At 36.3% G+C, this 16,394-nt stretch overlaps 1 protein-coding gene across 1 annotated transcript in view; it reads right to left on the reverse strand.

Moving 5' to 3' along the window:
• The window catches only part of DNAJC1 (DnaJ heat shock protein family (Hsp40) member C1), a 114,968-nt gene that overhangs the window by 8,991 nt on the left and 89,583 nt on the right, over window positions 1-16,394 (reverse strand). Inside the window, exon 9 of the mRNA XM_072854434.1 lies at window positions 7,273-7,392. Within this exon, the coding sequence (XP_072710535.1) occupies window positions 7,273-7,392 (120 nt within the window). The remainder of the gene's footprint in view (window positions 1-7,272; window positions 7,393-16,394) is intronic.

The raw sequence follows: 16,394 nt of genomic DNA on the forward strand, positions 1-16,394 counted from the left end.
GAAAGAACGAAGAGACATGTTACGAATTTAACTGAATTTGCTTAGACCAACCAGTTGCAGCTGGCAACAGTACAGTTTTCTTATGGTTACAGACTTTGAAGCCGTGTGTGATTCTGAACTTTGCCACAGCAGATGGAGAAGAGGTAGCTACCTCAACAGAAATCCCCCAAACAACTGAGAGTTTAATTATGAGGCAGTTTAAGATGTGGCCTGCAAAAAAGGCGAGGTTGGCCTAAATCACCAGATGTAGAACACTAGCCTCTCTCCAGTTTAAGTGCCCTAATAGTTAATTTAAAGCAGCAGAAGAATTGCTCCTTTTTTCAGGACACTGAAAGAGGAAGAACTCAGCAACTAGAATTGTCATGATGTTGGAGACTTCATGCTATGCTTTTTTTTTTGTCAGTTAAAATCCATGTTTGAGAGTCTTTAGCTCAGTATTATGGGCATTCATGTAAGGGAGGAGTTTGGCTCAAATGCCCATTGCAACGACTACCTGGACATCTTATTTCGTGACTGTTGATGCAAAATGCATTACCTTTCTTGAGAGTCAGAAGATTTTAATTCTGCAATAGAATTCAAACCCAGCTCACCAGGATGTATGTGGGACATTACATTAATTCAAGCCACTCTAAAAAGTTGCAGCAGCACTGGCTTGACCACCCCACAAGCCATCCATTTGAATTATAAGTTGGTGTCCCACTGTCTTCTGTAAAAAACTTTCTCCCTTAAGTGAGACGAATGCTCTGGTCATGCTTTATGAGAAGGAAAGCAATCTGTTTTGCATTTGGGTATAAGATGCATTGTGCTGCCCAATTCTGAAAAAACTGTAAGGGCAACTGTAGGACCGCACAGAAGAAAACTTTGTGCAATGAGGCAATTGTAAGCAGCAACCACCTTTTCCTCCCTTCCAAGTATCACCAGAGACATTCTGGTGTGTCTGTGGGATTAGACAGGTGTTTCAAAGATTTCACTCCCAGATTGAGGGATCTGCATGACCTACATACAATCTAAATCCCATCTTAGATATTCATAACGTCTTTTGGACCTCAATCCAGAGCTAGGTCTTTATACTTCAATAAGCAACTGGAAGAACTATTGATTACATAAATATATGTAAGCTGCTAAGGGTGAATGTTTCAGAATATCCACAATTGGAGAGCACAGTAACTGAGTTAACACAGACATAGTATACAAAAAGAAATGTAAAACCGACTTAGGAAAACAACCTCCAGAAGCAAAAACCCTAATAAATTCATGAGCTTTTACATATGGATCATTTCTCATATAGATGTTTTCTTGCTGGCAAGGTAATGAGCTTGCATTTGTCAAAAATAAGACAACTATTTTAGAATGGCATATAAAGTACAATGAGTATGAACTCACGCAGTCAAACTTAAAGGCTGAAACTGTTGGTTGGACATACAACAGACATCACAAAATAAGCACCCCCCCAAACCTTATGCTTTTGGGTTTCATGATAATTCAGAATGTCTGCTAAAATATATCCACCTGTCTATTGTTTTGCTGTCTACCTTAGTGTTTTCCTATGCAAGCAGCAAATCCCAATCAGGCTGGTTTTGCAACACAAATGCATGAGATTAGTGACTGCAGGAGCAAACAGAATCAATTTAAATCCTGTAAGACAAGTGAATGATATTACTTCACAAGTATGAAATCTGAGATCTCTTTGCCTTTAATTTAAAAAACCTGTATCTAATAATCACATTAAAGTCTGTTTGGCATGCCAGACAGCTTTTACTTCCTCTGTTATTTTTACAATTTGAATGTCCTTTGTAGTTACTGAAATTAATTTATGCCTTTCAGCAAATACTTTTTAAAAAACTTTTTATCTATAAGGGTAGGTATTGTCAAGTACAATATACTTTTATAATTTCACATCTAAGTGCTTTTTCTCAATTTTTGAATTCAGCAAAAGCTGACAATCATTATTAATCTTCATAAGGCTTAGCATTTGTCAAATCAAACAATATAATTTTTGCAGAAATAGTAGTCTTGAAACTCCATGCCATTCATTATTTTTACTATGTTATAGGGTGTTCACAGTGCTTAGGAAAATTCAAACATAACTTTTTTATTTTGTTTTAAAAGGTCAACTATTTCCTTAAGTATTGGAGGACAGGAATGAGAACTAACCCTGGAGCAACAAACTCAGCAAGGAAAATGGGTCAAAGAACAGATGTTTAGAGGATGACAGAGAGCAGTGGTACAGGTAACCAGGTCAGCAAGCAGGAACCCTGATTAGAGTTAACTGAACTCCATTTCCCTTTCATAATCAAAATACTTGAAAATCTAATTTATAACACCAGCCAATCGCAATAAAAATTACTTTAAAAAGCTGTAGAAGCTTTCAGTTGTGAAAGCAGAAAGATTTCATTATACTAAGCCAGCTGAAAATCATCTTTATGGGAAAAGATTGCTAAATTCCCAATATGCACATATTTAAATGACAATTAGCAATTGAAATAATTAAACATACTGATAAAATGAGCACAACTTAACCTCATCTATTTTGGGTTGATTATTCATTGGCTGTTAAAAGATTTCTTCCTGAAGGGAGACAAGATAAACATATCCTATATTTAACATGACAAAAGTTAAAGTAATAAGCCTTCTTACAGTATGTCTGCACCACGGTTGCAAGCTTAACCTAGCTCTGAGCTGAAAAGCATTGAAATATGTTGCAAAGATATTTATGCTGGTATCACATGAGGCAGCATAAATAGAAACAGTAGAGCTGAATGAGCTCAGGGGCGCTACAGGATGGACACAGCTGTTTACTGTTGGATTTTGGCTGGCACTTTCCAGTGGCCTGCATCACATTGTGTGGATGTACCTGTTTGGATGGGGAATCTGGTAGACATAGCCATATAATGGGCCTTATAGTAATCCTTATTTGTGCAGTGTTTTGGGAAATAACATTTAACAACCTTAAATGTCTACAAACCCCCAATTTGAATAGTAGTAGAAAAGAAAAAAAACACCTGAAAGATTACTTTGTTAGGAATTACTGAATTTAAGAACAGTCAAACTAAGGTATACGCAGTGATTACTAACCAACTACGGTGACTATCTGGCTTTAATTTTACATTTTTTAAAATTAGTTCACACATGCTTCCAATTGTAGGGAAGGTTTTGTTTCCTCCCCCTTTCCTAGATAGCTTGCACTTGCTAGCCTAATCATAGACCATATGAAGAGAAGGACCTAACCTCAGGCAGAATCACTACATTGATGTTGTTTCTTGCAGATGTTTGTGTAACCTGTTCTTAAAGGCCTGCAAATATGGAGACTCCACAGCAGCTCATGCCACTGCTTTATCATCTCCATTGTAATTCTTTGCCCCTTAATGTCTAATTCTGCAGCCTGTGATAAAATTTGAGGTAATTACTTCTTGCCCTATAAAACTAATACAGTGCACAAGCCTCTTCCTCTTTACTGTTTTCTTTTTATGTAGTTGAATACTTACATCCTCAGTTCGTAGTTTCTTTCAGTTCAACAACATGAATTCTTTCACAATCTTTCCTTGTAGGTCACACTTTAGAAACCTATTGTTCTCTTTATTCTTATCTGGACTCTTTATGTTGAATCACGTGTTTAAGTGCAATACTGAAAACTAGACACAAACTAAGGATGTAGATGCAGGTTTACCATCCTCCTGTTGGTATATTCTCAGTAAGATGCTTGCCTTTTCACAACAACTCGCTATTTGTTGACTTGTATCTAGCTCATTATCTCTGCTAATCCCCACGTTCCTCCTGCTTTTTAAGAGCTACCCCTAGCCAGTTTTTGGCATCTTTTATTTGTGAACCTGATGACCATCTTGCTGTGTGTCCTTGCATGTATTGTCTGTTTAATTTCACCCTCTTTTTTGCATCTTACTTTTCCAATTTGTCCTGACCTTTTTGAATGCTACTCATCTTCCAATATACTTCCAGTTCCTCTTAGCTTTATAAGATTTACATGTGCTCACCAGGTTCTGGGGTATCAAAGTCATGTTCTAGCAAAATCAAGGAACAATTTTCCAAGCTGAACAAATCTCTCTGGAAATGAGTCAGACACACAAACTTTTTGGGCTTTCTTTGTATGTGAAAAAGCAGTATTGAAGCTCCAAGCATTAGAAACCTTGCTTCATACTGTTCCAAAACTCATTAACATAATGGCAGGAGGAAAATTCAGAAATATGTAAAAACCCCCTCCAAAACAAATAAACCCACAAAACCAAGTTAAAACAACACCACGAAGCTGAAAAGTTCAAAAAAGCCAAGAACACTCTCCTCAAGTCACTTCATCCTGCTTAAAAATTGCCAGTGGAAACGAATATAGTTTGATGCAGGAATTTACTTTTTTAAAAAAGGAAGGAGTTTAAGACTCCTTTGTTTCAATTGTTTAAATTTAAGACTCCTTTGTTTAAATTGACTCCTCAATTTAAAATTGAATTTCTTTGGGGTGGTTAGAGGGAGTGAATTTCACTGATGCTCTTCTGGTATATATGAATGGTTTCAGCTTATTGTTTAGAAAGTATTGAAATATTTTTCTAGCCTTTTTTTGCTGAGGAAGAAAGCTTTGGAGACAGACACAACAATGGAGAGATCATTTTCGACTGGATTAGTTTGAACTGTTTTTATTAACACCTATTTAGCTAATCTACTACTAATAAGGGTCTGAATGCTTAAAATCACATGGAAACAAGCACACTGTACTTTGTCAATCCTTTCTACTATAGTTCTCTAACTGTGAAAGGAAAACCAAGCCTTACTGCTCTTGATACTGTACAGGAGAAGAAACAAGCAGAAAGTGGTGTCAAGTTTTTAAAAAGTGTTTCCTGTGTCACAGAAAATGTCGGAAAAACAAATTCAAATTTGCCCTTGAATATTTTTCTTTTTTAAGATCTAGGGCATTTGCTAGATAATACACACTTCAAACTCCCTCTGGCTTGACTAATGTTAAATCAGCTGTAAGCAAGGGATTCCCAAACTCTACCACACAAGCTATTTCAAAACAGGACCTCATACTCCAAAACTTACCTCCCTGCACCTCTCCCAGTGAAAACAGGGAACTGTTGTTTTGGCAGCAAACACTTCCTGCACACGCAAACACCTCTTTCTCTGTGCACAAAGTTTAACAAAACCAGAAATTTTTCCTGCAGCTTTAGCGTAACAATTTCTTATTCAACTATGATGGTGCCCAAGCAAAGTAAGAATCCTTGCTGTAAATTTGGATGCTATTCTATGTCACCTTCAACAAATATAAAGGATAAGCTGTACATCTTGTTCAATGGCTGAATGGATATATCTGAAGTAGTTCCCAGTTTCAACATTTCTGATACTGATGCAATACAGTTTGAGATCCAGAGAAGTTTCCAGAAAGCTTTTTTTTAAGTGTTTCCTCTCAAAACCTAATTGCTGTAACTCTGTGCAACACAGTGATAAAAGTAGCAGAAACTCTAATAAGTAGTCTGTGTCAGGAAAGCTGACCTAGCATTATCAGCAGTGGGAAATTTTTAGAGAAGTAAAAACTTCCGTGGAGAACACTTACATTAATCATATAATTGAAGGTCACTGGAAGTAAAAAGGATTACACTCGGACCTTTATCCACACGTAAAAATCCCTGAAAAATCCTTTTTTTGTAAAAGAAAATGACAGCTCTTGGAACATACACCTTTCTTTCATTTCTCTTTCCAATTCACTGAAAAGAAGAGTATGTTGCTCAAGACTTCTCACCTAATGGAAGAGGCAAGCAAGCTTTGTTTTTTCTTTTCAGTACTGGATGTGCACAAGCATGGTGGCCAAATATATTATGCAAAGGATTCTTAATAAAGAATGTTTTCACACCTGTGTCAAGGAATAAAGCAGAAAATGCATGCAAAAGGCAGTCTTAAGACAGTGTTAGTTTTGTGATGGGTATATGTGGAATCATTCCATATGGTTGTATTATCAGTATCAAGCAAATTAATCAGTTCTTCCAAAGCAATCTCAAAAGATCTTTCCCGTGCACACTGCATACTACCAAGCCATGTGAAGTATTTTTGCTGTTAGTATCTGCTTAGTAAAATGTAGCATCTTTTTAATAAAGTCATTCCACTTCAGTAGCATGAATACTTCAGGAGTATGATAAACAACACTAAACAGAAGAAACAAAAAAAGACTTAATTTCATTTGCATAGCAGGTTAGTAACTTCTTGCTTACATCCACTTATTTGCAAATAATATGTGTTGTTCTAAAACGATAAAAATGCAAATGGCTTGTTTTCTCGTATATGTAACAGAAGTGTATAGATGCATTAAATATTTAAAAATAACTTCTAAAAATATCTTTTTGTGATTATATCAACAGGGAAAAAAAAACCAAAACACTTAAGTAGTACGCAAATTTGCCCAGAAGACTATAATGGGTTATGTTTCACTCTAGCCACAGGCTTTGTTTCCCATTATTTAAGATAATTCCTGAAATATAATAAATAACATCTAATCTCAAAATGTACATCAGCAGATTTAAACATTATTCTCATTAGCCCCTCCAGAGCCTATAAAATAGGGTCAGCTGAAAGGGCTTTCAAATGGTCCTCAGCAGACACTACATCATGTTCTAGTGATCTATCGCTTGAAAAGGAAAAGTCTTTTACAGCCTAGCCCCTAAGGGTTTCAAGATCATAACACTTAAAATCTGTAAGTACAAGCTTTCTTTGATATCTGGTACAATACTATAAAATATGAATTAACAAGGATATTAATAATTTTACACAATATCATTATTAACCATGCTATAATCCAGAAAAAGGGACTGAAGTAGTATCATATGTATAACTCGTTTTAAAGTTTGTAAAGATATTTCAGTTTAATTAATGGAAACCACCTGTCTAAACACCATTAGCTCATCTACATTTTTTAAAGGACTGGCTTGAAACAGAAATATAATCTTTAACCAAATCACACAAACATTCTCTTGCAGTGAAAGGAGGTTGCTACAAAACCTGAAGCAAATTGTTTTTCTGTTATTGGGTTACAGTAGCTCAAGACTGTAAGCACAAGAATCCCCCCCATCCAGCTGATCAGTTACAGCTGTTAATTGTGGAGGGAGAGACTGGCTGACATCTGCTTCTTGCATAGTTAGTTAATGGTTCACTTCCAGGTCCTAAAAAGATTGTAGCCTCTCTCAAAAGACAATGTCGGCCCCCATATACGTCTGCCTTCTACACTGCCTGTCTTGTTCTGGTTTGTCACTCTCTATACAATGCAAATCTGAGTGAACTCACATCTGCCACTGATCGACCCAATTCGTGAGCGATCTTTTCCCATCGACCTGGGGTCCCCCCTGGGAACTTAACCATACTTCTTGTCAGCTGGCTGAGGTCCTCCTCTGTCCATTCAGGTGCCTGTAAAACATTTGTAAAACATTCATTACACTGGGATATTGGACATTTTTTTGTGAGGTAATATACTGGAAAAAACCTTCAAATGAATTAATCAAATCGTGTAAAAAAAAATTGATAGTTTCAAGTATTTGGGTGCCATCTCCCTGTGCTGTTGCCAAAACCACATAAAAACAACAGACCAACAGTAAGATATTAAAAATCCTTAACACTCAAAAATGGTGTTTTGTATATTGTACACACTAACACACTTAATTTCTATCAACATTTATACAATGTGCATGACACTATAAAATGCAGTAAAGAAAAAGCAACAATACTTTCATTAAAGATTAAATAACAATTTAAGATGCAAAATTTCAGGCATTTTTTTAATTGCACATGTAAGATTTTTCAGGAAAGAAAATATCCTCATTTTTACATTTTTAAAAAGCCTCTAAATAAAACAGAACAGTCATGTTAGCTTTTTGTCACTGTAATCATCCTATGTTTTAGCCTTCTGGGATGATTCAGGAATGAAATCTGTTGATTCTAATATTCCATTAAGACTATTAAACAACACCCCCCCTCCCCACACACCCCCCCCAAACACAGTTATGCCACAAAACCAAACCGGATGCTTCTACCGCCCAATAACCAAAAGCTATAAAAATGTTTTGCTCTAACTACATAAGACAATCTGTTAAAAATAACTGTCTTCATAACGGCCAAATAAAAGCGAACAAGGCAAGGAACACACAATTATAGCAGTTTAAGGCATGAAATTGCGCTTGCCTCAGAAGGCAAGACGCAGTAACCATCTTTGACATTTGCAGCGTCTTTGGCAACGACTGCAGAGCCAAATCTTTGTTACCATCAGTAGCTTGCCATTTTATTTATTTTTAAGGAATTCTTTATGACATACCTCTTCTAATCACCATTTCCGATAATGAACAGGCACATATCAAGCAGTTTGCATTACAGAGCCATCAGCACAGAACAACAGTCAGAGGTGAGTGACCCCAGGGACCATCTCCACAACTACAGCAAAGCTTCTCCCTGACACTAATCCTGCCTGTCATTCTCCCACTGTGCTCTAACCACACTGACATCCGCCTGCCGCACTGCAAGCTTAACGGGGCCCTTCCTGACTTTTTACTGTCTCCCCCAATCAATGGTTCAAGCGTGCTCTTTTCACCATGTCCAAATGGCAGCTTCACTCATAATCAAAGTGCATTGCTCCTGTTAAAGGGCTTCCCGAAAGGCTCCACCATTTGCATTCATTTGCAAAGCAAACTACTTTTATTCACTTTGTTCTGCTATCAAGAGTGTTCCCTGAAGCAGATAAATTGGCATAAATACAACCTGCCACTTAAAAGACAGTAAATAATAGTCAATAGTAGCAAGGATTTCATCAATCGTCCTAGTTTGGATCCATGTAGTCCTTTATTCAATGCTGAAAGCCTCAGACATTCATATTCGGATAGTTTTTAATATAAGTATAAAATGAATTATCTATGATGACTCAAATGCAAGACGCTTAAATAACACGTGTTTATGTGAGAGATCTCGCACATACATTACATGCATTATCATACAATTACACTCTGGCCTACAGAAGAAATGATAAATACATAGAAAATCTCCACATTGCACAATAACCTTATTATTTTTAGTGTATTAAACAAGTTAATATACTCCATATATTTATTATACTCCAGATATATATTTTATACTAAAATATTTCTCAGAGATTTTTAAAAGGGAAGATTTGAGGTACTTAATGTTCTACTTACAAAAATTTTCATCACTATAATTTAAATAATGAATTCTTCTAAGATTTTTGGTTAAAAGCCTTTTGTTCAAAAATTACTCAAATTTCATACCTCAAAATTAGCCTTAATATGCAGTTTACTGGAATTTTCTATTTAATTTGTATTAAAACTTTGTGGGGTTTTTTTTTGGGGGGAGGTGTTGTTTCAGGTTTGGTTTTTTTCTTTTTTAAGGTAAATTCACAGCTATTCTCTCTTACCATATCCAAAGCATATCTAAGCAATTACACACGGAAATCAAGATGATCTTTTCAGTGATGTACACGCATCAGAAGCTTTCTGGTAAGTTTTATTTTCAGACTTTTTCGGTAAGCTTTGATTTTCCTATGTGCTCAAAACTTTACTAACCATTTGTAAATATTATAGAAGTCATAAGGTTATCCTCCTAAATAACAGACAAAACTACAATAATTCTGTAGATCTGTAGCTAATTATACAGTTAACTCACAGCACAAGAATTCACTAGCTACATTAAAATATCAACTTGTTAATCTTATTTCAAACTGACAGTAATTTTAGAATGTGAAGATCTAAAACATTTATAAATTTGGAAAATCTTTGAAAAAGCTTTTAGAAAATCCACTCTCAACCACTAAAGCTGTAAAGAGCTTTTGTGAATTTGCAATTCCTCAGCAACAGTTAATTGTGTCGTTAGATGCAACAGCGCCTACTGTGATCCAACTACTACAAGCAGCTATGAGGGTGGTCATGGTGTGAATGTATTCTCCCTGTTCTAATCTGTAGCCAGCTGTAACTGCGAGAGTCAAATGAATGCATAAACATACTGCTTTGTCACCTAAAACCATGTGTGTCCAATATTACTGAAACACTGGGCCAAAATTCATCTCTACAGTAAAGCAATGGAAGACACCACATGGTGAGGGGACAGCTGTTGTTACTACACAAGCATTCAGATTTTGCATCAAAAAGCCCCGTTCTGGGATTAACTCCCCATCCTGAATGTGAAATTCAAAGTACAGAGTTATGGTCTACACTCTTTAAAATTAAAATAAACTGCAAGTGTAGATATAAAAAATTCATAGCATTCCCATAAATAATAATCCTTTAACATGGTTGATCATACATAGCTGACAATATTGAAGGGTTAGTTCACCCAAACTGCTATGCACCTTCTATAGAAAAGAAATATGAATGTGGTTTATTGTTTATCATCATTCTTACACATGTATCTGCACTTAGCAATTCCATACCACCTCTTTCAGCACAACAGTTTTACACTATTAGGATTTTTTAAAAATATGAGCAACTATTTTCAATTCCATTAAAAGCAAATTTTTAGACAATAAAGCATTTATTTTCAAGAAAACAGTCTGACTTGTTTAGACCTGTTAACATGAATAAGTATAAAACTATATACCCTTTTATTGATAAAATTGGGAAGTGGGTAGTATTTTAAAGTTTCTTTATAAACTCTCAAAGTTATTTATATTGACTTGACAATATGAGATAATTGGATTTTTTTAGATTAAATTTTAGCTTAGACCGTTTCTTCCTGTCATCAATATACTGTAGATTCAATTAAAATCACCGTTGTATGGAAGTTTGGATAATGTTTTCAATCTGGCTAGGAGTTTGTGCTATGCTTCATCTAATTTTGGTGATTCACTGATCTGAGCAAGTCTAGTCCATGATCTTGCAAATAAACCATAAGGCAGTGTCTATTTAAAAATACCTGTGCAAACATTTGTAGAAGAAGGGTCCTAGTAAAATCCCAGACAGTTTTGCAATTCAGGATACATTTAACCTACAAGAAGGTGGTGTTTCCATCCAGTAACTGTAAGAACAGAATGTAAAAGTATTCCTGATTTTATTTCTTGCCCATAATGTCTTATTTTTCTTACATTATTCTTCCATATTCTTACAATTTCTTGCTTTACCTACAAGAAGTCTGAAGTTGGTCTTGTTTTATCAAGTCTAATACACATCTGGTATTGTGATCCAGCTGTGGCTGAACACTAAGGACCTGCTACAGTTCTACAGCTCTCTTGTGAAGCTCTAAAGATCTGCTAAAGGGTATTAATGATCCGAACTCCTATTCAAAGCCACATGTTCACGTAACCCTTTGTTCCTTCAAAGCCATAACTCAAATCCCATTTCAACCAGTACAATTTTTATTAATTGAGCCAACAAAACCATAAGGACAGCTATACTGTTTCAGGCCAATGGTCAAGGTAGGCCAGTAAGCTCATCATTTGTACTCAGGGAGTGCAGCTGCAGAAAACTACATACTTCGTGATAACAAGGACTATATTTATCATTCATCCTTTCCGGTCCCACTATGCTTTGAAAAAACAGGGGCCATACGCAGATCCCAAGAGGAAGGCAAGCATATAGGTTACCTATATTTCCCCTAATATTTTTCCTAACTCCAAATATTTTCAGCTCAAATAAAATATTCAGCTCTCTAGGCTGATATATTTTATCTATTTAGTAACCCTCAATGAATCTCTCTTTCAATGTTTTTTCCAGTCTCCTCTGAAACTATTGTAAACTTTCTGGGTTTGCAACTGTGCTGGTTTTGGCTGGGACAGAATTAATTTTCTTCACAGTAGCTAGTATGGGGCTATGTTTTGGATTTGTGCTGAAAACAGTGTTGATAATACAGAGATGTTTTAGTTGTTGCTAAGTAGTGCTTATACTAAATCAAGGACTTTTCAGCTTCCCATGCTCTGCCAGGTGCACAAGAAGCTGGGATGGGGCACAGCTGGGACAGCTGACCCCAACTGACCAAAGGGCTATTCCATACCATATGACGTTGTGCTCGGTATATAAAGCTGGGGAAGAATAAGGAAGGGGGTGAATGTTCAGAGCGATGGCGTTTGTCTTCCCAAGTAACCGTTACATGTGATGGAGCCCTGCTTTCCTGGAGATGGCTGAACACCTGCCTGCTGATCGGAAGGAGTGAATGAATTCCTTGTTTTGCTGTGCTTGCACACACAGATTTTGCTCTACCTATTAAACTGTCTTTATCTCAACCCACGAGTTTTTTCACTTTTACTCTTCCGATTCTCTCCCCCATCCCACTGGGGGGGAGTGAGCAAGCAGCTGTGTGGTGCTTAGTTGCTGGCTGGGGTTAAACCAGAACAGCAACTTCATCTTAATGAGGAATTGCACACATCTACTCATTATACAAGGAATCACCTTACTTTGTCTGTTTTGAACCTGGCTCCTGCTAGCTTTGATGACACCTAGCTCTTGGCTTTGAGTGAAGAACCAGCAAATAGTCTACGTCTACTGACCTCCATGTCACTTACAACTTTGTTCAAAATATCCCTCTATACTATTCCCCCATAAGTTGTCTCTTCCTGGCTAAAGAGTCCTAGTCTAGTCAGCTGGTCTCTCATGTAAAAGCCATTTTACGCATAATACTGCCCATGATGACTTTCTAAACCACCTGCAGTTCCATTATAACCAACCACTTTGGAATGAGGTACCAAAATGCACGCAGCAGGATTAATCATAGGTTTATACAGTGGAATAAGGATTCTTCTGTTTTGCTCTCTATTCCTTTCTTAACAATGTCTAACATTTGCATTGGGTTTTTTGAATGATACTAAGGTGATGTTTTCAATGAAGCCAGCACTGATAACTCCCAAGATCTTACTCCTCAAGGATCATGGCCAGCTCAGAGCTCATCATCTTGTGCATGAAGTTAGGACAGTCATCCACTATATCAACATTTGCATCCCTTCATATTTACATACCAGGAAGTTCTTCTGCAATTTTATTGCCCAAGCAGTCAAACTCTTAAGATCACTCTGTAGTTCTTCAGTATCTGTTCTAATCTCCCTTTTTCCAAATACTATCATTGATAAACTCTCTCACCTCGCTCACCTTTTACCATATTATCATGTTCACTATACTACATAAATACACTAAGCAGCACAATTCCTAGCAGAAACCCAGCTGAACTCCACTGCTAACCTTGCTCTACTGAAAGAGCTATTTATTTCTACCCTCCGTTTCCCATCTTTTAACTAATTAATTATCTGGAAAAATATCCTTCCTCTTATCCCACAACTGCTTTCTTTCCTTAAAAGCCTACAAGCCTTGTTAAACCCTTCTGGAAAATCAAGCAGACTTTATCAATCAGATCACTTTCTCCCTGCATATTTGTTAATCCTTCAAAGAAGTCCAGAGGGTTTAAGGCAGGACTTCCCTTTATAGAAGCAACGTTCAGGACTCCACGCAGGTCATATTTACCTGGTGCTCACTAATTCTATTCTTTATTTCAGTTTTTTATAGTTTTCCCTGAAGAGATGTCAGATGTACAGGCCTGTAAAGATCCCCAAATTCCACTGACAACTTAATAAATAGAATGACACATTTGCCATTTCAGTCCTCAGGCACCCAAGAAAATAAACAGTTAATCAAATTATTTAATCCTTACATTTTCTTTGAACTCTTGGTTGCATATCCTCTCGTCCCAGTAACTTAAATAATTTAATCTTAAACATTATATTATATAGGTCTAAAAGAACATTAGAGGTTAATTTTAGAGTTTTTCAAAGCAACTACATGTAAATATGAAGATACAACTAATTATCTTCACTTATATCATAAGCTTGTCAAGATAATAACCTAACCATGATCATTTTTGTTATACTATTCCTCACACAGGAATGCCTTCAGCATTAAAAGCATTAAAATATTAAACAATATACATAACGTAAGTAGACAACAGCTCTTAGAGAAGACTGAGAACCTAAGAGAAGCATGAAGTTTCATCTGCCTCAGTATCAGGTCTTCTACCATGTGCAGTAGCAAATATTCTAGCACAGAGAAATTCTTTCCCTCACAGCTGCCCCCAACCCGGATTAGGGATTTCCTAAGCATGAAGTTGAATCCATTTCTGTTACAAAGCCAATGATGAAGTTGTCCGCTCTTCTCTTCCCATTTTTGCTCTTAATCAACATTATAAGCTGGCTTTCTACACACATGCAGTTTCTCACTTCTCACCATACCCTGCTGCCTTTTCATTTCTCTGTCCAATATATTTCTGCCCTGCTCTACAGCTCTATACATAGTACAGGAGGGAGAAAGAAAAAAAAACCAACAAAAAAACCCCCACAACACACTACCAGTAAGCAGTGTTGTTTCTTTAATTTCTAAACATACAGTTGAAGACTATTTTTCTGCAGTAGGAGAGCCCGTAGGAAAAGATAGGACTCCTCAGGAGAGATTTTTCTAGACCTTGCCTGTTTCAGAATGGAGATTTCACAGACATTTCAATTAGTGCTGCCCTGAGTAATTCTGCATCACCCCTTGCAATTCACCACACGATAGATGATTTCCAGGACTGAACAGATCCTTGCAGATATACATGAAACTCCTCTAGTGACGTTTTGCAATAACAAAAATGTATGTTTCCTGTTCTTTAACTAAGCATTACTCCAAAGATCCTCCCTTTCATCGTATCATTACTCTGTCTCTATAAGAAGTCTTGCTGACAGAACCTGTCAAAAGCTTTATAAAATCCAAGTACACTGTAAAGCGCTAATAATAAGGCATAACTTTTCTTTAAATTCACACTGACTTTTTACTATTATTTTAAAATTGGCGCATCTAATAGTATCATTCATTTCATAATTTCAAGAAATTACCCAGTATGGAATTCACGCTAACCAGTCTGTACTTCCCAGAATCCTCAATGAAGCTCAAAAATTGGTATCCTATTTCCGTCTCTCATTTCAAGGCTCATTTAAGTAATTGCTAAAATATTAACAGCAGTATTAAATTGATTTAATATTAGAGTTCTTTTTAGGTGAACTAATGGTGAAGACCATTGTTCCAAGCAATTTTTTATTTATCAACATCAGATGAATGCTTCAATCTGAAACACTCCCTCCCCACTTACCTTCAATATATGATGTCAAAAACTCCCTAAACTCCTTTGTAGTAAACACGGGTGAAAAGGACTTTTGGCCCTAGCATCTTCTTGAAACTGCTTTATATTTTGATCATCCACAACTTCAACAAAATTCTTGGCAGTGTTCCTTCATCTATTTTCTTTGAAAAGACGTAATAATTTTTTGGTTTTGAGCTTGCCTTATTTTGGATTTGCATTTGACTTGTGCTCTTTTGCATAACCTTTACCTTTCTGAAGCTTTTTCCCCCCCAATTAAGCAGCTATCTTCACTTTTTAGTCTGAGACAAGAATAACTTAATTCCAGTAAAATGGGTACATTTGAGATTCTCCCACTGGCTACCATATTGATTATTCACAATTTCAACAATTTTTTTTTTAAGCTTCAAGCAGTCTGTTAACCCATCCTAACTGCATGTCAACAGATGATTTTTAAACATAAAAAAAAATAATCTAAGTTTACTTTGCGAGTTTAAGCATATTAGAAACCAAAATGCAAATATGTCTGTAACTGTATAACGTCAATATAACAGCTCCCCTATGTTTTTGAGAAAGCAAAACCAGTTGCCATCTATTCAGAAACATCAACTAAAATCTTTATTTACAAGTACATTTCACAGCTAATGCAGGTCAAAAAGGAATTATTCAGCTTTCTCTTGCTAAGCTGTGCATCTATATGTACATATATATCTATATATCTATCTCTCACTTAACCTCAGCAGCAAGCCCGAGTGAATAATAGAGTCTCCCACTGCCACCTTCGGCAGTAGTACATGGTGCTGACAGGCTATTCCTAGACTTACAATAAGCCATACCTTAAGACTGAAAAAGTTGTGTTCTAACAGACAGACAAAATACGGGGGAGGAGGATGAGAAGTAAATATAAATCAAGTGAAGAACCAGCTATGTGAGCAGTAAGACAATTTTTTTAAGTTGTGACTATATTCAGAAAGTTGCAGATACTCAAAAAACAGTAGTAATCAGTCATCTGACAAAAGGTGGCAAACATTGACTTAAAAATGAAGCACTGGATGAGCTATATACTCACAAGATGATTGCTGTTATACTACATTCATTCCAATGTCTCTGGCTTTCACCTCTAGCCGTTGGCCCTTCTGCGTCTTCCTCCCAGACTAAGTGGCCCTTTAATAACAAGTATTTTCTCCCATGAAGGCACTTGCTAAGTTAAAAGGTCACTCTCCAAGTATCAGTAGATACCATTTCCAACCCTTGAGTAATTTCTACAGATTTTCTTTATGTCTATTTTCCACCTTTTTTCATGTAAATCCCCAAATTACAAAAAGCCT

The sequence above is a fragment of the Ciconia boyciana genome, chromosome 2 (assembly GCF_034638445.1).
Source record: "Ciconia boyciana chromosome 2, ASM3463844v1, whole genome shotgun sequence".
NCBI classification, from domain to species: Eukaryota; Metazoa; Chordata; class Aves; order Ciconiiformes; family Ciconiidae; genus Ciconia; species Ciconia boyciana.